The sequence below is a fragment of the Muntiacus reevesi genome, chromosome 12, assembly GCF_963930625.1.
Source record: "Muntiacus reevesi chromosome 12, mMunRee1.1, whole genome shotgun sequence".
NCBI lineage: Eukaryota > Metazoa > Chordata > Mammalia > Artiodactyla > Cervidae > Muntiacus > Muntiacus reevesi.
Window position 1 is genome coordinate 47,466,279 of NC_089260.1, and position 23,000 is coordinate 47,489,278.

The 23,000-nt window shown below is 39.8% G+C and overlaps 1 protein-coding gene across 1 annotated transcript in view; it reads left to right on the forward strand.

The window, feature by feature from the left end:
* The first annotated feature begins 2,987 nt into the window (after positions 1-2,987).
* ARFGEF1 (ADP ribosylation factor guanine nucleotide exchange factor 1) overlaps positions 2,988-23,000 on the forward strand; it is a 126,026-nt gene continuing 106,013 nt past the window's right edge. Inside the window, exon 1 of the mRNA XM_065903561.1 lies at positions 2,988-3,258. Coding sequence (XP_065759633.1) covers positions 3,135-3,258 — 124 coding nt within the window. The 5' untranslated portion in view covers positions 2,988-3,134. The remainder of the gene's footprint in view (positions 3,259-23,000) is intronic.

Below are 23,000 nucleotides of genomic sequence, written 5' to 3' on the forward strand. Positions count from 1 at the left end.
ATCCCCTTCTAATTCATTCTATAGATAGAGGTACTACTTTTATATTGCCAGTTTGATAACTTAACTCAATAGATTTCCATTGCTAGTGGAATGAAATCCTACACCCTTAACATGAAGTCCATAACCCTTAACATGCCTGTATGACCTAGTTCTCTCTTTATCTTTACTAGCAGCATTTCTCCTTGATAACTTTCAGCCCTGCTGCCTTATTTTGGTTCCTGAACCTTGCAAGCTTCTCCCCTACCCCAAGAGACTGCCGGGATTCCCGACTTAGTTTGACTAATTTCTCCTCTTCCTTTGGGCCTCAGTTAAATGTTACTTCTTCAGGGAATCATCTCTGAACCCCAAATCTAAAGTAGATCTCCTCACAGTACCTGAATCATACATTTGTAATTATATATTCACTAGTGATTTACTTGTTTAGTATCTTTTCCCCTACTATATACTGCAAGCTCCTAAGTCACATGTGATCTTGACTTAACCTAGTGTCTTTCATTCATTCTGTTTCAAGTTTCTACCAAATGCATTTTCTGTGTTAGTGACTACACTAGATGCTAGGCTTATAGAAATGGATAGATGACGTTTTTGCTCTGCATTATTCATTAATGAATGTCAAGTGCATTGACTAGGATAAGGCTAGCTGCTAAATATACCCTTTTATTTTACCCATGTAAAGTCCAAAACAAATATTGGATGACTTTCCATCAAGTGGTAATTCCAGGGACCTTGGCTCCTTGTAACTTATGGCTCTGCTATCTTCAGCATGTGGCCACTGAGGGGAAACAGCATGGAAGACTGCCTGTGGAAGATTTTTTTAAAATGAGCTAAATCTGGATGCTAAGTCACTTCAGTCCTGTCTGACTCTTTGCAACCCTAGGGACCACAGCTGGTCAGGCTCCTGTCCGTGGGATTCTCCAGGCAAGAATACAGGAGTGGGTTACCATTTCCTCCTCCAGGGGATCTTCCAGACCCAGGGATCAAACCCATATCTCTTATCGTCTCCTGAATTGTCAGGCAGGTTCTTTACCACTAGTGCCACCTGGGAAACCTAAATCTGGATGGCTACACTTAACTGCAAGGGAGGCAAGAAAACACATTCTATCTCTGTAAAGAAGAGTAAATAGATTCAGTGATCAGGTAGCACCTTCAACAATACCTGGTACAACACTGGCATGACAAAGAAACAAAAATTAGAAATGGAGCTTGTTGTCAAATCTTATTACCTATGAGAGTGAAGACGGAAATCGATATTGTGTCTGATCTAGTATACCAAATCTCTAACTTCTAGGAATCTATATAGAAACAGCTATTGGAGTGAAATTAATCGATTTATGGATGTGTCTCTTAGGATAAGAAAGTTTAAAAAAACTAATCTATTAATACTAGTCCACTTTAATTCTGGATCACCCTCAAGGTTTCCATTTTTATTTCCCACGGTTTTTAGCCTGTCCCAAATTACAGCCTCTTCTTTTCAGTTTAGTGGGCTGCGTTAGGACAAGTCCATAGTTAAGGCCCCTGGAGGAGTGCATGGCAACCCACTCCAGTATTCTTGCCTGGAAAATCCCAAGGACAGAGGAGCCTGGCGGGCTGTGTACAGTCCATAGGGTCCCACAGAGTCGGACACGACTGAAGCGACTAAGCAGCAAGAGCACAGTCAAGGGAATCGAATGGATGAGAACAGTGAGAGACCCACTCTAGTAACTAGAGGTCTAGTGTGGACAGAGCCACACAGTAGCTTTGAACTTGGAAAGACGTGCACCTAGATCACCATGTAAACGAATTCTTCCATTTAATGGTTTCCCTTGTTATTTTCTGCTCTGAATGAAAACACTGTGGAAATCTGAATAATTCTTTGGTATCAAAGTAGGCACACGGTCACCTGTGTGTCTGCGGTAATGTTTGTATTTAAAGCTTTTCCATTCTGAAACTGGTTTTCATGTCCTCGACCGAACCTTACAGGAAACAGAAAGCTCTAAAGGACCTCATCAATCAGAAGCATTCATCTGTTCCTTAACTTTAGTCTCAATTCAGGAGAAATCTCAAACCTAGAGTTTCCCGATTTACCCTACAGAGATGAAAAATGAAACATTCGTGCATCTTCGTCAGATCGGTTGTACTCTTCCCAAGAGAGAATCCTGAGGTAGTCGGGGGACACGGTCTTGGATCTAGCAGTTTCATGCAGCTGGTAATTAAATTTAAGAGTCGAGCGCGGCAGGTGGAAACAGTGCCGCCGAGCATCGGCCACGCGGCAGGTGGAACGAGTGCGGTAGAGCTTGGGCCCTGAGGGTGTTTCCGTGAGTCCCGGGGCGGAAGGGGATACCAGCGCGCGCCCACCCACGGGGTCTCTGGAAAAGTCGGCGAAGCGCCGGCAGCGGAGCCCGGAACCGCGTCCGCTCGGCGGCTTCGACGGACGCCCCGCAGGTCGCCCGCCACGCCCCGCGCCGCCCTGCAGGCGAACGCGGGAGGCGGCGAGGCCCCGCCAGGCCGCCGTAGCGCTGCGACTCGAGCCGCTCCTCCCGCGCCGCCCTCCGCCCCCTGCCTCCCGGCGCCGCGGCAGCTCTGGGCAGCCAACGCCGCCGCCGCCGCTTCCTCCTCTGCAGCCGTTCGGCCGCTGCGTGACGCGTCGTTTCCTCCCAACATGGCGGCCGGGGCAGGTCGGCGGTGATGGAGGCCAGTCCGCGGCCGCGGCGGGTGCTCGTCCCCACAGGAGCCAGGGCAGCCCTGCTCTCGCCGGGCCTCTGATCCGCCGCCTCGTTCCTCGGTCCCCCCGCCTGACGGCCGCCGGGCTGGGCTCCCTTGCCGTCTCCCGGGCGGAGGGGCGAGTGAGGGGGAAGGTGGTGGTGGTGGTGGTGGTGGTGGCCGGGAAGCGACCCCCGGGCCGGGAGAAGCGGAGGTCCCACGGGCGCGGCCCTTTGGGGGACGGCTACGACCTGCGCACCCCTCGCCCGCCCCGCAGCCGGCCCAGCTCCCCCGCCCCTTCCTGATCCCGCCGCTGCCCTCCACGCCTCCTCCTCTCCCCCACCGCCACCCCCTCTCCTTTCTCTCGGCTCTTCCTCTCCTTCGTCGTCGTCCTCCTCCCCTCCAGCCGCTGGGATCCGCGGGTCGGACGAGCCGCCGCCTCCTTCTCTGCGTCCATGTATGAGGGGAAGAAGACGAAGAACATGTTCCTGACCCGGGCCCTGGAGAAGATTTTGGCCGACAAGGAAGTGAAGAAGGCGCATCACTCCCAGCTGCGCAAAGCGTGCGAGGTGGCGTTAGGTGAGCGGGGAGGAGGCCCGAGGGATGGGGGTGGGGAGGGTGCGGGGCGGGGGAGGGAGGCCGGCGCGGGAGGTGGGGTCGCCGGGGGCGAGGGGCTCGCCCCTGGGCCGGCGCCACTGACCTCCGGGAGGCCGGGCGAAGCTGTGGGACTGCGTGGCAGGAGTTGACAGTAACTCGGCTCGATGCGGGGCAGGGGCAGGGTGGAATGGCAGAGAGCTGGGCCCGTGGAATGCCGCCGGCCTGGGGAGTGGCGGGGGTGTCGCCTGGGGAATCTGCGAGTGTTTGGTTGGTGGCCCGTGTGGTGCGGCCAGGGCATCACCCTTTGTGAAGTGGCAGGAGAGGAGCTGCTGTTTATTCGCTGGGAAAATTGAGGTGGAGCTGACTTGTCAAGATGGGGCGTGGGAAGGGTTCCGTCTCGTAATTTCAAATAACTTTTCGTTTGGCGTGGTACTTTGGGAAGAGGGGCTGAAGTTGTTCCCTTGTTGACAGTGTCGAGAAAGGGTTTGCAGAGGTGCAGCCTGTGCTGACATCTCTCCGCCTCCGCCACGGGAAAAACAGAGAGTAATGTTGTATCCAACTGGGCTGACCTGGAAGAACAAGACCTGAGGTTAAGGGGTGGGGGTGGCGAGATAAAAGCGGGGAAGGAAAGGACCTTTAGATAAACTGGCTTTAGTGACAAGGAAGGGAGGCTTTGAAACGGGGGAAATGAACAAGACAATGACACCCACCAGCCACATGTCTGGACCGTGACAGCTGCTCGCAAGCTTGCATTGTGATTTACAGTTCAGACGAAAGAGATCTAGTGTCTGAAGCCCATAGCAGGGTAAATGCAAACAATACCTACTAGCGAGGACTGGCAGATGAGGAATTGTTAAGGGGGACCACTGATGGATCTTTTGCATTGATCAGGAATGAAATCCTTTAAGGAAGGACCAGGACATTAAACGCAAAGATGAATTCCTAATGCTTGGCTTTAGTTTATAGCGCTGGAAACAGACTAGATTAAGTTGACGAGAAACCAAAGCGTGTTAAGTGGGCTTGGAAAAAAGCATTCTTACAAGGGGCAAAAATCCAGAATAATTTGGGTGTATGCTAAAGGGTCAAGATAGCTCAAAAGCAACTTTGCTTTTTAATTATTAAAATAAAAAGACTTTTTAACTTACTGTAATAAGCGGGTTTTTTAAATCTTTTTTGAATCCTTTAAAGTGATGTGAGAAATATTATTGAAGAAATTTTCATTAAATTTTTTTTTTAATTTTATGTATAATGAATTAAAATTTTTTTTAACTCATCACGGATCAGAAGTTCACCTTTTGTTACTCTTGTAGCTAGCAAAAGACTATTCCAGGTTTATGAGAGGATGTTGTACAGTGGTAAAAATTGAATTTGTGGCTGGGTCTTGAAAGAAATAATTAACTTGAGGCAGGATGAGGGAAGGAGTGATTTGGGGAATTTTTTTAAAAAATTGTTATGTGTAGGTTTTTGAATAACTTGTAGGTTAAAGAAGTTAAGAGTTCAAACTAAAGTTTTAGTTTTTGAGGTCTGATTTTCTGTGTTAAAATATACCTTTCATATACTAAATTCTTGGCATATTAGACTAAGGAAATGGAGTGTTATGTGTGTGTGTACATATATATATATATATATATATATCCCCCAAAATGCTAATCTAAGTATCTGTTCCAAATGGATTGCTTCCTGGAAGGAGAATCAGATCCTGGCTTTGAATTGCAGTTCTGTTACATTGCAGTATAGTCAGGTCTCTGGGCCTCAGTTTCCTTGTCTGTATAGTTAGTATATTGAGCATAATGGTTGTAAGGTTAGGTCCCCTCTAATGTGCCACAAATGTGAACACAACTGTTTTGTTAACTTGTACATTGAGAGAATTTCTGTCGCTCTTGATTGGCATCTTTAGAGGCTGTAATGGCTTGGTCCTTGCTGTTTGGAGAGGGAGGGACCACTTGATCGTGTCTGCCTGGGCTCTACAAAGATTATTTCAGATTTTACCAGTTTTTAGTTGTTTGTCCCTTCCACATAGTTAACAGAAGCTTATGAGGAATGTCCCAGAGTACTTTGTTTACTTGAGACATATAGGGCTTTTTCCTTTTTTTTCATAATTACATTTAGTCTCCTACAAAATCTCATTGAGCAATCTCATGGTAATTAATCTCTGATGACCTTTGTTTCTTCCCTTTTAGTCATCCATGTACATTACCGCCCAAACATAATTTAATAGGGATGACACTTTTTATCTTCGCAGAAAGTATAATGTCCTGTAGTAGATAGTATCCTCAAATATATCCCTGGAATCTGTCATAGACCTCCCTCTTCCACTTCACTATTGCGATCTGGGTCAGGCTCCCTTTGGTTTCTTGATAATATGTATGGCTAGCAAGCTGGATGGGAAAGTAAACTGGAGTGGCCTGGTTTGGTCATTTCTTATCTCTAGGTTGTGAGTGGGTAGGAGTTGGCTGGTAGTGGTAGAGAGGTGGGTGTTGCTCTAACTCTTCTAAATAGACTTCGTATATAACCCACCTCAATACACCTGCCTGCATTTATTCTGTGGTCCACCCCCCCAACCCTGCCATTTTTACTAAGCACCTACCATATAGCTGAAGGGAACAAGAAAGTACATCTAATCCTTTTGTGTTTTAAAATCATGTTAGTGGTGTGTGAGTAGATTTCAGAGCACTGGTATTCAAAATTCAGTTACCTTTTAACAAGATGACCTATAATAAATTGATTTTCTGTAAATTATACTCATGAAATTACAGTTCATCTCATGTTCTTAAGAATACTGTATTTTTTTCTTTTTTCTTTGGTCACAATATAGCTTTCTGGAAACCTTACCTAGATAAGGGGAGATTTTACTTTATTAAAACAAAACCCAATCTCAAAAACACCACATAAAGGAGCTTTTATTTTCATGTAAAGAAAGATAATGAAACATTTAAAGCAGATTATTGGAAACTTTTGTAAAACTGTCTTACATTTCAGACTTTATTTTGAAGTAAAGTGGTTAAAAAAAGAAAAAGAACCGCCCCCCCCCCCCCCCCACGTTGTCACCATCAGTGTGAAGCCCGCAGGCCCAGGAACAGCTCTGGGTTGCCCTCTCTTGGTACCTGCCCCACACCGGCTTCCTGCAGCAGCCACCGAACTCTGCAGAGTCAGGGCCTCCAGGCTGCCCTAGCTTAGCTTGATCCATTCCTGCTCTCTAGAATCCTGAATTAAAAATAGTCTGGCCATCTGCTGGCAGATGAGACAACAGCCGAACTATTTTTAGTTTTAAAGAATTTAGGATTGTTGAGGGATTGGGCTTGAAGGTAGCATTGTTTGTCTTACAGGGAGGGGAGGGTGCAGTTGGGCCCTATTCCAGCCAGGCCTCCAAGTCTCAAGAGTTTCTTTGATGTTAGGGCTATGACTAGTTCAGCTTTTGCCTCTGACGTCGAATATCTGTGAAGATATCCTGCACATGTTAGAATGAGTGAGTTCAAGGTTGGAAGCTGGCACTGATAAGAGAATAGACGTGAAAGAGCTGACCAGAAGAAGGTTTTAGAGGCGAGGGAGGCCTGCAGAGGCGGCAGTAAGGTTGGGTTCCTTGCAGAGACACTGGGGAGTGATGGGGAAAAAGAGGGATTGCTCAGAAAGTACTTTTTGCATTATACAGGGTGTGAATTTGTGTTCATCATGTTCTAAAGTGATCTACTGTTTTTTTTTTTTTAATGAGTTTGTTATCTAAGCTTATAGTCTTTGCCAGAAATGTAGATATCAATGTCATATTTAGGCTAGAAACTTACAAAACTTGCTTCATTCTGCACCTCCGGTCTCACCCTTGTTTTGGTTAGTGGCGTTCTAAAAAAGAAATATGAGTCGGCGGTGCTGGGATTATTTGAGTGCATTTGACCTCAGTTTTATGCTACTTCTGGTAATTTTATTAATTTTTGTCACTCGTGACTATTTATCAGAAAATGACTTTGTCTCAAATAATACCCTGCAGACAGTGAGTTATCTTAATTATAATTTAAATCCATTAGCAAGTTTCTTTTTAAACCTTCCTTGATATCTAAAATAAAAGATGTTTTCAGTAAGCCAGGCTGCCAGACTTTTTGAGGTAGCTAGGAACGAAGGGCGTGATGAATGAAGTGACTGAAAGAGCATATTAGGTTTGAGTGGAAAAAAATAAGTTTGGGTTACAGTGTATATACTCTTGCCATTGTGGAAATTTATACTGCACATTAACATAGTTAAGATTCTGAAGAGTCTTCTATGAAAAAAAACCTCAGTTTTGCTTAATAAAGTTTTCCCTAAATTTGACCCTTTTCAGTATCTGTTAACACCCCTTGGAAATATTGTTCCTTGAAATTTACTTTGAGACCCTGTTCAAGGGAAAAACAGACAAATGCAGATACAATGGCCCTAACTACTGAGGGAACCATTCTTGTGTTTTTGGAAAGCAGAAGTTTTGTTGATAGTATGTGAAGAAGGTCAGAAATGAGGTGTAGTTGGACAGAGTGGTATCAGGATCAGAGGGCCGTTTGCTTTCTAGCTCTCTCTTTCCTATCCTGTCTAATGGCAAGCAGCTGCTCATCTCCGGTGTTAGTGTTTAACTTCTAGAGAAACTTCTGTCGGTAATTATTTTTTCAAGCCAGAATAAAAATGTATTGTGAATGGGAAATAATTTGGGGGAATAGTTGTCATAATACTCATCACAAATTGGATGAGGGAATATCTGAAAAGGGAAAAATGCATGAACAAATTATTGTTGCCATTCCAAGTTAAGTGTATTTTTCATTCAGATACTTGGTTGAACTAGTATGGGCCAGGTAGTGTTTCAGCGCTGGGCATAGCGCAGTGAGCCAAATATGCTTTCATGGGACGTATTTTCTAGTTGAGGCTGAGAGTAAAAAACTAATGTTTTGTCAAATTGCTAATTGTTACTATCTGAGGAAATAGTTCAGAAAGGTAAAGGGAGAGTGACCAGGAGGGCAAGTATAGGCGGGGCTGTCTGGAAAGGCATTTTTAGGAGGTGACATTTCAGCAGAGAAGGGACAGAGATCCAGTTTTGCAAATACCTGGGTGACACAGGCTGAGGGAGCAGCAGCGCGGGTGTGATACTTGGTACCTTCCAGGATGAAAGGGAGCTTGTGTGGCTAGAAAGTGAGGAGGGAGGAGGAAGAGAGAACAACTTTGGATTTTGTTACATCTGTGCTCTAAGTCCCTGGAGAGTTTTACAGGGGATGACAAAGCAGGTTTACATGTTAAAAGGCTCACTTTGGCCAGAGGTGATGGTGATTTAGGCTGATGGTGGTGGAGGGAATGAGAATTGGTTGTATTTGAAATTCTCCACCCCCACCCCCCACCCCGTGGGGTACAGGGTGCCATGTTCAGAGCCTCAGTTCTTTTGTTGTTGTTGTTGTTGTTTTAATATTTACTGATTTGACTGGTTCGGGTTTTAGTTGCAGCACATGGGATCTTCCTGGACCAGAGGTCAAACCTGTCTGCGTTGGTAGGCGGATTCTTAGCCACTGTCACCAGGGAAGTCCTGGAATATACTTTAGAGTTGACAGGATTTGCTGATGGGTTGGTTGCATGACAACAAACAGAGCCAGAGCTTCCAGGCTGTTGGAGAAGGCGTTCACTGGGATGGGGAACACCAGGGGCGAAAACATATTAGTAAAACATTTTATTCAACTCTTTATGTGTATTTTAGAATTTTTTAATGATAGAATTTCCTGCTGATGTAATAGGATATTTTCTACTGAGAAAAGGGCACACTTAAAATGACAGAACATAGTCTAGTGAGAAGGCACAAAACAATTTCAGATTTGAGTTGTCAGTTTTTTCTCTGAGGTTTTTTCCTAAGAGAGCCCGCCTTTCACATTGTTTCAATTACAGTAAACAATTGATCTGGGCCCTTTTCAGGGATAGGAACTTGGCAGATGTAATCAGTTAAGGATCTTGAGATGAAATCATTTTGGATTTAAGGGAAGGTCCTAAATCCCGTGACTTGTGTCCTATGTAGAGGGAGAGACACACACACACAGAGGAAGAGAGGCATGTGGAAATGGAGGCAGGCAGAGATCGAGGTTATGTTGCTGGAAGCCAAGAGATGCCAGGTGTCACTAGGCTGAGACGGGGCAAGGAAGGATTCTTCCCGGAGCCTTCAGTGGTGGAATGGCTCTGCTAACACCTTTACTTCAGACTTCTGGCCTCCAGCACTGAGAGAAAATGAGCTTCTAATGTTTTAAGTCAAGTTTGTGGTAGTTTGTTGAGTCAGCCCTAGGAAACTAATAACAGTTGTTTTTATCCTAACTTCAGACGCACTTCGTTTATTTGAACTTCTCTTTTTAGAGTTCAGGATGTACTTGGACAACATGGGGGTTAGGGCACCCACCCTCCAAGCAGTTGAAAATCCAGGTATAACTTTACCGTCGGCCCTCCCTATCCATGACTCTGCATCCTTGGATTCAGCCAGCCTTGGATCATGTAGTGTTTATTAAAGAAAATCTGCATATAAGTTCAGAAGATCAAACATGTTTAAATAATCAAATACTGTCTTTGGTCTCTTTCATAAATTTAGAAAGGAATAATTCTCAGGCTTTAATGTTCATGAGTCTTAAGAAACCTCTTTTAATAAAAAAGAATCCTGGGCCCAAGTGTTTAATTAAAAGTTTTATGTTCTACTTTTGATAAGAATTCACTAATCAGCTGTTTAATAACACTCATCTGTCCACACCTTGCTAAGAAATTAATCAGTAAAAATGCAAGCAAGCAAAGTAGTATCATGAAAACCGAGGACTGTTTTCATAGGAGAGTCCTTGTGCCTTTACTCAGTTTACTTTTAATTACTTGTAAGTCCAATAAATTTGACAGTTTACTTTTTTAAAAAAATAAATCCTTTTCTTCAAACCATTTTCAAAAGTAGAACTAGGGGAAAAAAAATCACCCATCACAATGGAGGTAACTGTTATTACCTTTATAAAAAGTTTCATTGAAATCACAATTTACAGTCTGTAAAATATGCCCATTTAAAATATAATTTTTACTAAATTCTACTGACGTGTGCACCCATCACCATGATCCAGTTGTAGAACATTTCCATCACCCAGTAAGGGCCCTCGCACCCATTCACAGTTAACCCCAGTTTGCAGACACCCACTAATCCATGTCTTTGCCTTTTCTGGACATTTCATAAATTTGTGTGTCATACATACGTGGTCTTTCATGCCTGACTTCACTCATCATAATGTTTTTGAGGTTCATTCTTGCTGTAGCATGTATCAGTATTTTTTTTTATTGCTGAATAGTAGTCCATGATGTGGATGTGCCTTATTTTTTTGCTTGTCTTTGCACAGTTGATAAGCATTTGGGTTGGACATAACAGTGCTGCTATGAATATTCAAGTGTAAATCTTTATGTAGGTCTAATATTTTATTTCTGATAAATACCTAGAAGTGAAATTGCTGGGTTGTATGATAACTTTGTTTAACTTTTAAAGAAACTAAGTTATTTTCCAAAGTGACTGCATCATTTGGGTTTCTCATACAGCCTTGCCAGTCAATATTTTTTATTTTCTATGTTTTCAATTTTAGCCATCCTAGTTAATATGAAGTTATTTCATTGAAACAGTGTTAGCTTTTTGAGGCATTTTTTCCCCAGACTTTGTACACATACACATGAGCAGATAAATTCTTCCCGAAGAATTTTTTTATTTGAAGAATTTTTAATTTGAGGCAATAATAGGAGGAAAAGAAATAGCTAACATTTATTGCATGTTTATTGTATTCCAAGTTCTTTGCCATTTAAGTACTTCATTAGCTATATCTCAGTTAGTTGTCAGAACAATCCTATGGGCTCTGGTGCTATTATTCTCTGCGTTGTGCAAAGGAAGAAACTGAGGTTTAGAGCTGTGGTTAGTACAGTTGGAATGTGTGTGCCTTTTGGCTTAACGTGGCCATCCTGAGCTGCACCCTAAGTCACAGAACTGTTTACAAGTAACTAATTACAAGATGAGATAAGAGAACAATCACAGAAAGAAAGGCATGCTAAGAAAAGTTAAAGAACAAAATACCTAAAAGACAGAGAAACAGTCAGCCAACAGCAACAGAAGAAAATATTGCTCTGTACATTTCCGTGAGTCTTGAGGGTGTTTATGTACTGTGTGCTCATAATGGTGTCCCTGAGTACATCATACAAAAAATCATTTTAGTCTATGTTCTACCTAGAAAGTCAGGCAGATTCTTGTGCATTTTTCTGTGTCTTTTGAAGATTTTTACCCAAATTTTAAAGTAAGATTTTTATTTGAGCTCTTTGAAAAATTCAGCTGTGCTCTGACTCCGAAGGACTCTGGCCAGGCTAGCTTTCATTGTATCTGTAGTCCTGACCCTGTAAAAATACACTACTCTCATGTGCTTTCTTTCTTAATGTTTATAGCATTTCAGATCATTTTAAGAATTGAAATGAAAACAAGATCTTATTAAAATGTCATCTTATGGGAAATTACAAATAAGACATAACCTAAAAATAACTGGTTGTATATCTCAGTGGCTTCTTCTATGAGTATACAAATGTAATTATTGTGTAATTGTCATAATTTTTGGTCGTATGGTCTCATTATTTCATATACTGTATCTGTGTGTCTCCCTACCCAGCATTTTAATAAGGTGTCGTTTATTTAAATGTTTTTTTACTTTGGGAGTATTTACATATAAAATTTGCTTCGCAGATTTTTCTTTTATTAATCCCTGCAAAATTCTTTGAGCATTTTGTTATGTATGCAGAATTATCTAAACATTAAGATGGAGCTCACTGGGTTATTAGAGTGTGGTCACTTATGGTTCTTGTTCTTTAGGCAAAGTTAGCATTAATATAGTTGTGCTGGGTATAACTGTACATACAGCACAGTATGAGGAAAATAAGTCCAGGTATTCATCCTCTTTAGATTATTGGTTTTGATCCATTTTTACTGTAAACATTCTTTTTCATTGTCTTTGCACTTATTTTTGTTCTAAAAGTAGGAATTAAAGACATAAAACTACCTTTTTATAGTTAAGTATAATTTTGTTTTCTAGAAATTTTATTAATTTTTTTCATGCTTTTTTCCTTGATATTTATTAGGGTATAATGAGTTATATATTTAATAAGTTCGTCTTGTCTCAGAATTGATAATCAGGTATTGAAAAGCAATTACTAAGTTAGAAAAACATTTTATCACATCTTATTCCAGTATTTCTGTTTAGTGCTTAAATTGTATCAAATATCATTGACTAGTCCTCATTGCCCCTTAACTTTTTTATAACATTTGATTTTCTTTCCCAGATAATTTTAGGATTTTCTTTACTCTTTAATGTTTTCTTTATATTCTCTTAGCGACTTTTTAACATAATACTTAATCAGCATTTCTTACCTTATTCTTGTGTATCAGATAAAAAGTTATTACACTTGGGAATAAGTTGGTTATTTTGTTTCATCTATTTTATTGGGTCCTCATGCTTCTAGTCTCTAAGTGTTAATTCTTACATAATTGAGAATGTATTTAATGCAGTGGTAAGCAAAAGCTTAACTGTGATTTCTAATGTGCTTGTTCGTATCTTTAGAAATGGAGATGGAACACATGCATTGTCTAGTATTAGGTTGGTGCAAATGTTATTACATTTTTGCGTTGTTGAAATTTGCCGTTTGATATTGGAATGCGTTCTTAAGTAAATATGGTTATGTTATACATCATTTTAATATGCATTTCTCACTTTATGTTTTTTTGCTAATGATTTATTATTTGATGTTTATCCTGTGTTTATTTTAAATTATGGAAATGATGCTAGACAAAAATCAAATTCAGGCGATTTTCTTACTTGAGTTCAAAATGGGTAGTAAAGCAGTGGAGACAACTCAAAACATCAGCAGTGCATTGGCCCAGTAACTGCTAACAAACATACAGTGCAGTGGTGGTTCAAGATGTTTGCAAAGGAGATGAGAGCCTTGAAGATGAGGAGCACAATGCCTGGCCATCAGAAGTTGACAACAACCAATTGAGAGTCATCATCAAAGCTGATCCTCTTACGACTGTGAGAAATTGCCAAAGAACTCAAGGTTGTCCATTCTACAGTTGTTTGGCATTTGAAGAAAACTGAAAAGGTGAAAAAGCTCAATGAGTGGCTACCTCATTAGCTAACTGCAAATCAAAAAAATCGTCACTTTGAAGTGTTGTCTTCTCTTATCCTACACAAGAACAATGAGCCATTTCTCAATCCAATTGTGATGTTCCCTGAAAAGTGGATTTTATATGACAACCGGCGACAACCAGTTGGTCTGAGGAGACACTCCAAAGCACTTCCCAAAGCCAAACTTGCACCAAAAAAAAAAAGTCACAGTCACTGTTTGGTGGTCTGCTGCTCGTCTGATCCACTACAACTTTCTGAATCTCGGTGAAACCTTACATCTGAGAAGCATGCTCAGCAAACCAATGAGCTTCACCAAAAACTGCAATGACTTAGCAGCGGGCGTTGGTCAGCAGAATGGGCCCAATTCTTCTCCATGACAATGCCCTACTGCACATTGCACAACCAGTGCTTCAGAAGTTGAATGAATTGGACTGTGAAGTTTTGCCTCATCTGCCTTATTCACCTGACCTCTTGCCAACTGACTACCACTTCTTCAAGCATCTCAACAACTTTTTGCAGAAAAAATGCTTCCACAACCAGCAAGATGCAGGAAAGGCTTTCCAAGAGTTCATCAAATCCTAAAGCACAGATTTTCACGCTGCAGAAATAAACTTATTTCTCATTGGCAAAAGCATGTTGATTGTAATTGTTCCTATTTTGATTGATAAAGATCTGTTTGAGCCTAGTTGTAATGAGTTATAATGATTTAAAATTCATGTTCTGAAACCACAATTACTTTTGCACCAACCTAATAATAGAACAGAAATAAGATATAATATGTTTGATACCAGTTAATAATTAAGTTAGCACTTGTTAATAATTAAGCTTTTAAAACATATACCAGTTCCAAAATGGGTATTTTTTAAATTTTCTTTCCCCACAGTGGGTATTTTATAATGATTAGAGAACAGAAGTTTTATAGTAAATACTGTGTCTGCAGGTTATTTTGCCAGAAGAGACATGTACAGAAGGTAAACTTACATTATCAGAATGTACTTTTTTCTTAAATGCAGTGATGAATCTGTGTGTTCGGATATATTAAGTGAAAAAGTATTTTATTCTCTGTTCCCATCTCAACTGTCATTTTTATGGCTGTTGGGGAAGTCTTGAATGGCAAATTAGAAAGGTACTTTTATTAGTAATGTGTAGCAACACACACACACACGTGCTTGCTTGGCAGGAATACTGGAGTGGGTTGCCATTTCCTACTCGAGGGGATCTTCCTACCTCAGGAATCAGACCTGTGTCTCTTGCATCACCTGCATTGGCAGGCAGATCTTTACCACTGTACCTGCCGCCTGGGAAGCCCTAGTGTACAGCATATGCTTCCTTACAAAGTCAATGAACATGCCAGAGCCAAAGCTTTTTTATGTGGTCATATCTTCATTGAGTTGTTTTCCTTTTGAAATAGTCAAAGCAAAGATTTTTTTTTTTCAGTTTTTTAAACTTTCTTGTACATTTCAAAAAGCACACTTGATTAGGTGATCAATATGCTGCAATCTGTTTCCTTATAATAAAGTTGGGCATTCAAATCATAACCCTTATAATTCTTTTTGTTTATTTTTTCTTGTTTTGAATGAAAAATGTCTTTAGGAAAGATTAGTATTTTTTCTGTTTTATTACTAAGTTAAAAATTATATTCATGAATATTTCCTGAACAGTTTAGGATTTTATGTCAAATTGAATATCTTTTTTTAATGCTTCTACACTTGGTTTTTATTAATTTGGTCTTATTGAAGTTTTTTATTTTTAACATTTCTTAAGGAATTGTTCATTTATAACAAATAAGGAGCTTTGATTTTTGCCATTTATGTATGCCTTCTGCTGTTCTGTGTCATTAAGTTATCTCTCACTAGTTTGCTTGACCAAAACTTCTTAATGTATATTTTGTTGATTCAGTAAGTTAATGTCCCCAAATATTTTGCTTAGGATAGTCACTGTTAATAATTTGGCTTTCCAGAAGATGGATTAAAAACATAAAAATCTTTTGAGTTGGGAAGTTGTCAAGAATGTTTGCTTTTCCTCAGTTTTCCCATTTTTTTTAAAAATTAGTTCTTATCCTAAACTTTTCATTAAAAAAAAAAAAAAATCACAGTATTTCAGTTCTTTTTTTGGGAACCATTCCTTTTATGTTCATTTCCTACCTGATTCTCTTTTCTTTTCTCCTTCTCAAACCTTCAGAGTCTCTTATCAGCATTGATGTATGAAAACATTCTTAATTCATAAAGACATATTTTAAAGCAGTTGAAACAATGTAAAGAGAATCAGTGGGTATCTGACATCTGGTTAGCAACCTTTGATGTGACCTTCCAAATGACCACTAACTTGTAGAAATGGAGGAAAATTTACTATGTTGTGGAAAACCATATTAATAGTAGTCTTACTAGACCCAGGAAGAATGAGTGAAACTGAAAGAATGAGAGGAAAGAGCACAGGTATGGAGGACGAAAACCAGGACTATTCCACATGAATAGTTTCTTGAACACAAAACAAGAAAATTAAAAATTGGAAATTACAAACAGAATAGTCAAAGACATGATAAAAAAAACTTCTTCACCAAGAAACACATATGTGTGAAAATAGCTGTATCCCAGGAAGAAGAAAACTCAATGTAAAGAGACTCTTATAAGTTTCAGTCTAGCAGTATTATTTAAAATTAAAGAGACAAAAAAATCCTATGAATTTCTAGGCAGAGATAATAAGCTTTCAAAGAAGCAATTGTAAGTGTTTAGTTAAGATTCCAAGTTTCACCCTGCTGCTGCTAAGTTGCTTCAGTCGTGTCTGACTCTGTGCGACTCCATAGAGGGCAGCCCACCAGGCTCCTCCATCCCTGGGATTCTCCAGGCAAGAACACTGGAGTGGGTTGCCATTTCCTTCTCCAGTGCATGAAAGTGAAAATTGAAAGTGACGTCAGTCAGTCGTGTCCAACTCTTAGGGACCTCATGGACTGCAGCCTACCAGGCTCCTTCACCCATGGGATTTTTCCAGGCAAGAGTACTGGAGTGGGTTGCCATTGCCGTCTCCAAAGTTTCACCCTAGGTAAACCTAAATAATAGAAATGTGCTGAAAATTATAGAATAGCAGCTCTGCTAATAAATTCATATCTACTGTTTTACTTCTTTTTTTTTAAATCAGTCTTACTCCACCTCTTTATTTTTCATTTCTTTTTTCATCTCCTCCTATCTCCTTCATCTCCACTCCTCTCACTTCTTTTATCTTAAATTCTACTTCTAAAAAATTGTTAGAAAATAATGATGGATGTTGTGAAGATAGATGTAGAAATTTATTCATCTTTGTGATTTAACATTTTTTTCTTGAACCGTCTTTTATTTGCAATCTTGTGTTGATTTCTGTAGAGCAAAGTGAATCAGTTATACATGTATCCAGTTTTTAAGATTCTTTTCCTGTGTAGGTCATTATAGAATATTGAGTAGAGTTCTCTATGCTGTACAGTAGATCCTTATCTGTCTTATATAATAGTGTGTATATGTCAATCCCAGTTTATCCCTCTCCTTTTCTCCTTCCTGCACTGTAATCATAAATTTGTTTTCTATATCTATGACTCTTATTTCTGTTTTGTAAATAGGTTCATTTGTACCATTTTTTAGATTCCACATGTAAAAGTGATATCATATGATATTTATTTTTCTCTGACTGACTTCACTCAGTATGACAATGTCTAGGTCCATCCATGTTGCTGAAAATGGCATTATTTCATTCTTTTTTAATGGCTAAGTAATATTCCACTGTGTATATGTACCACATCTTTTTATCTGTTCCTCTCTTGATGGACATTTAAGTTGCAGTAAACTGTGGAAAATTCTGAAAGAGATGGGCATATCAGACCACCTGACCTGCCTCTTGAGAAACATATGTAGGTCAGGAAGCAACAGTTAGAACTGGACATGGAACAACAGACTGGTTCCAAATAGGAAAAGGAGTATGTCAAGGCTGTATATTGTCACTGTGCTTACTTAACTTATATGCAGAGTACATCATGAGAAATGCTGGACTGGAAGAAGCACAAGCTGGAATCAAGATTGCTGGGAGAAATATCAATAACCTCAGATATGCAGATGACACCACCCTTATGGCAGAAAGTGAAAAAGTGAAAGTGAAGTCACTCAGTCGTGTCCGACTCTTTGCGACCCCGTGAAATGTAGCCCACCAGGCTCCTCCGTCCATGGGATTCTCCAGGCAAGAATACTGGAGTGGGTTGCCATATGGCAGAAAGTGAAGAGGAACTAAAAAGCCTCTTGATGAAAGTGAAAGAGGAGAGTGAAAAAGTTGGCTTAAAGCTCAACATTCAGAAAACTAAGATCATGGCATCTGGTCCCATCACCTCATGGAAAATAGATGGAGAAACAGTGGAAACAGTGTCAGACTTTATTTTGGGGGGCTCCAAAATCACTGCAGATGGTGATTGCAGCCATGAAATTAAACAATGCTTACTCCTTGGAAGGAAAGTAATGACCAACCTAGATTGCGTATTAAAAAGCAGAGGCATTACTTTGCCAACAAAGGTCCATCTAGTCAAGGCTATGGTTTTTCCATAGTTGGACTGTGAATAAAGCTGAGCCGAAAAATTGATGCTTTTGAACTGTGGTGTTGGAGAAGACTCTTGAGAGTCCCTTGGACTGCAAGGAGATCCAACTGGTCCATCCTAAAGGAGATCAGTCCTAGGTGTTCTTTGGAAGGACTGATGCTAAAGCTGAAACTCCAATACTTTGGCCACCTCATGAGAAGAGTTGACTCACTGTAAAAGACCCTGATGCTGGGAGGGATTGGGGGCAGGAGGAGAAGGGGACGACAGAGGTTGAGATGGCTGGATGGCATCACCTACTTGATGGACATGAGTTTGAGTAAGCTCCAGGAGTTGATGATGGACAGGGAGGCCTGGCATGCTGTGATTCATGGGGTCGCAAAGAGTCAGACACGACTGAGCGACTGACCTGAAGTTGCTTTCATGTCTTGGCTATTGTAAATAGTGCTGCTTTGAACACTGGGGTGCATATATCTTTTTGAATTATGATTTTCTCTGGATATATGTCCTGAAGCGGGATGGCTGTATCATATCATAGCTCTATTTAGTTTTTTAACGAACCTCCATACTGTTCTTCATAGTGGCTGTACAAATTTACATTCCCACCAATGTAGGAGGGTTCCCTTTTTTGATGACGACCATTATTACTTTGCCAACAAAGGTCCATCTGGTTAAGGCTATGATTTTTCCAGTGGTCATGTATGGGTGTGAGAGTTGGGCTGTGAAGAAAGTTGAGCACTGAAAAATTGATGCTTTTGAACTGTGGTGTTGGAGAAGACTCTTGAGAGTCCCTTGGACTGCAAGGAGATCCAAGCAGTCCATCCTAAAGGAGATCAGTCCTGGGTGTTCATTGCAAGGACTGATGCTGAAGCTGAAACTCCAGTACTTTGACCACCTCATGCAAAGAGTTGACTCACTGGAAAAGACCCTGATACTGGGAGGGATTGGGGTCAGGAGGAGTAGGGGACGACAGAGGATGAGATGGCTGGATGGCATCACCTACTCGATGGACATGAGTTTGAGTAAACTCCGGGAGTTGGTGGTGGACAGGGAGGCCTGGCGTGCTATGATTCATGGGATTGCAAAGAGTCAGACACGACTGAGCGACTGAACTGAACTGATTCTGACTGATATGAAGTGATACCTTGTTCTAGTTTTTATTTGCATTTCTCTGATAATTAGTAATGTTGAGCATCTTTTAATGTGCCTTTTGGCCATCTATATGTTGTCTTTGGAGAAATGTCTATTTAGATCTTACACCCATGTTTTGATTGTGTTGGTTTATTCTTGTTTTTAATATTGAGCTGTATGAGCTGTTTATATATTTTGGAGATCAGACCTTTGTCCATCCCTTCGTTTGCAGTGTTGGTTGTTTTTTTGTTTATGGTTTCCTTTGCTGTGCAAAAGCTTTTAAATTTAATTAGGACCTATTTGTTTTTATTTAAACATTATTCTAGGAGGTGGATCAGAAAAGATCTTACTGCAATTTTTGTCAAAGAGTGTTCTGCCTATGTTTTCCTCTAAGAATTGTATAGTATTCAGCTTTACAGATAGGTCTTTAATCCATTTTGAGTTTATTTTTTTATATGGTGTTAGGACGTATTCTAATTTCATTCTTTTACATGTAGCTGTCCAGTTTTCCCAGCACCACTTACTGAAGAGACTGTCTTTTCTCCATTGTATATTGTTACCTACTTTGTCACTGATTAGGTGGCCACAGGTGCATGGGTTATCTCTGGATGTTTCAGTCTTGTTCCATTGATCTCTGTTTCTGTTTTCGTGCCAGTATCATACTGTTTTAATTACTTTAGTAGTTTAGTATGAAGACAGGGAACCTGATTCTTCCAGCCCTGTACTTCATTTTCAAGATTGGTTTCACTTTTGAGAGTCTTTTGTGTTTCCATGCAAAATGTAAAATTTTTTGTTCTAATTCTGTGAAAAATGCCTTTGGTCATTTGATACAAATTGCATTGAATCTATAGATAGCTTTGGGTTGTATAGTCATTTTCACAATATTGATTCCTCCAGTTCAAGAACATGGTCTCCCTCTCCATCTGTGTGTGTCATCTTTGATTTCTTTCATCAGTGTCTTACAGTTTTTCGAGTACAGGTCTTTTGCCTCCTTAGGTAGGTTTATTTCCAGCTATTTTATTCCATATGATGTGATGGTAAATGGAATTGTTTCCTTAATCTCTCTCTCATCTTTCATTGTTAGTGTATAGGAACGCATAGATTTCTGTGTATTAATTTTGTATCCTGCAACTCTACCAGATTCATTGAGGAGCTCTAGTAATTTTTTGGTAGCATCTTTAGGATTTTCAATGTATTATGTTATCTGCAAACAGTGATGGTTTTACTTCTTTTTTTCCAATTTGGATTCCTTTTACTTCTGTTTCTTTTCTAATAGTCATGACTAGGACCTCCAAAGCTGTGTTGAATGAAAGTGGTGAGGGTGGACATCCCTGTCTTGGTCCTTGTGTGTGTTTTTGTGTTTTAGTCTCTATGTCGTGTCTGACTCTTGTGATCCCACAGACTGTGCCTGCCAGGCTCCTCTGTCCGTGGAATTCTCCAGGCAAGAATATTGGGATGGGCTGCCATTTCTTTCTTCAGGCAATCTTCCCAACCCAGGGATTAAACCTGGGTCTCCTGCATTGCAAGTAGATTCTTTACCAACTGAATAACCAGGGAAGCCCCTATGCCCACTTTCAGGAGAGTTTTTAGTTTATTTTATTATTATTTTTTTAATCATAAGTGGATGTCAAAAGCCTTTTCTGTGTCTATTGAGATGATCATGTGATTTTTATTCTAAAATTTGTTAATGTGATATACCACTTTGATTTTGCGTATATTGAAGAATCCTTGCTTCCCTGGGACAGATCCCACTTGATCAGAGTGTATGATCTCTTTTCTTTGGCTGTGCCATGTGACATGTGAAACTTCCCCAACTGGGGATCAAACTTCTCCAACTGGGGATTACAGTGCCCCCTATATTGTAAGAGTGGAGTTTAATCACTGGACCATCAAGAAAGTCCTGTACAGTCCTTTAAATGTGTTGTGAATTTGTGTTTGCTAGAATTTTGTTGAAAGTTTTTGAGTATGCATTCATCAGTAATACTGGCTTGTAATTTTCTTTTTTTGTGATATCTTTGTCTGAATTTGGTATCAGGGTGGTATTGTAGAATGAGCCTGGGAATGTTCCTTCCTCTGCTATTTTTTCAAAGAGTTCAAAATTCAAAAGGCTAGTTGTTAACTCTTTTGTAAATGTTTGATAGAATTCGCTTGTAAAGTCATCTGTCTGGTCCTGGACTTTTGTTTGTTGAAAGATGTTTAATCTGTTTCAATTTCAGTATACTTGTGATTAGTCTGTTCATATTTTCTGTTTCTTCCTGGTTCACTCTTGGTAAATGTTGTGTCTTTTTAAGAATTCATCTGTTTCTTCTATGCCATTTTATTGGCATATTGTTACTTGTAATCTTTTATGATTCTTTGTATTTCTGTGGTGTCCATTATAACTTTTTTCATTCTGATTTTATTGATTTGAATTCTCTCCCTTTTTTCTTGATGAGTCTGGCTAAAAGTCTTATCAGTTTTATCTTCTCAAAGAATCAACTTTTAGTTTCATTGATTTTTGCTAGTGTGTTCTTTGTTTCTGTTTCATTTATTTCTGCTCTTTATGGTTTCTTTCCTTTTGCTAACTTTGGGTTTTGTTTGTCTTCTTTCTCTCCTTGCTTTAGGTGTAGGGATAGGTTGTTTGTTTGAGATTTTTCTCATTTCTCGAGGTAGAATTGTATTCCTATAAACTTCACTCTTAGAACTGCTTTTGTGTGTACCATAGACTTTGGATTGTTGTGTTTTCATTGTCATTTGTCTGTGGGTTTTTTTTTTTTTTTTTTATTTCCTCTTTGATTTCTTCAGTGATCCATTGGTTATTAAGTAACATTGTTTAACATCCATGTGTTTGTGTTTTTTACAGGTTTTTTCCTAGAATTGATTTCTAATCTGATAGTGTTGTGGTTGAAAAAGGTGCTTGATATGGTTTCATTTTTCTTAAATTTACTGAGGTTTGATTTGTATCCCAAGATGTGATTTGTCCTGGAGAATGTTGCATGTGTAATTGAGAAGAAACTATTCTGCTGCTCTTGGATAGAATGTCCTATAAATATCAATTAAGTCTATCTGGCATAATCTGTCCTTTAAGGCTTGTGTTTCCTTATTGATTTTCTGTCTGGATGATCTGTCTGTTGGTGTAAGTGGAATTTTAAATCCCCGACTATTAATTGTGTTATTGTAAATTTTCCCATTTATGGTTATTAACCTTTGCTCTCTATATAGAGGGACTCCTATGCTGGATACATATATACTTAGTTTTGGCTTCTTGGATTGATCCCTTGATCATCGGGTGGTGTCCTTGTCTCCTGTAACAGTCTTCATTTTAAAGTCTGTTTTGTCTGATATAAACATTTCTACTTGAATAGAAATATTCAGTAAATATTTCTATTTCTTTTTTTTTTTTTAATTTCTTCTTTGCATGGAATATCTTTTTCCATCTCCCCACTTTCAATCTACATGTGCCTCTAGGTCTGGGGTGGGTCTCTTGTAGACAGCATATATATGGGTATTTTTTTTGTATCCATTCATCCAGTCTGTATCTTTTGGTTGGAGCATTTAATCTATTTTCAATTAAGGTAGTTATTGATCTGTATGTTCCTTTTGTCATTTTCTTAATTGTTTTGAGTTTGTTTTTGTAGGTCTTTTTTCCCCCCATTACTCTTTTTTTTAAAATTTGTTTTAGTTGGAGGCTAATTACAATATTTTGGTGGTTTTTGCCATACATTGACATGAATAAGCCATGGGTGTACACGTGTTCCCCATCCTGAACCCCCTCCCCCCTACCCCCTCCCTGCCCATCCCATCCCTCAGGGTCATCCCAGTGCACCAGCCCTGAGCACCCTGTCTTGTGTATCAAACTTGAACTGGTAATCTGTTTCACATATGATAATATACATGCTTCAGTGCTATTCTCTCAAATCATCCCACCC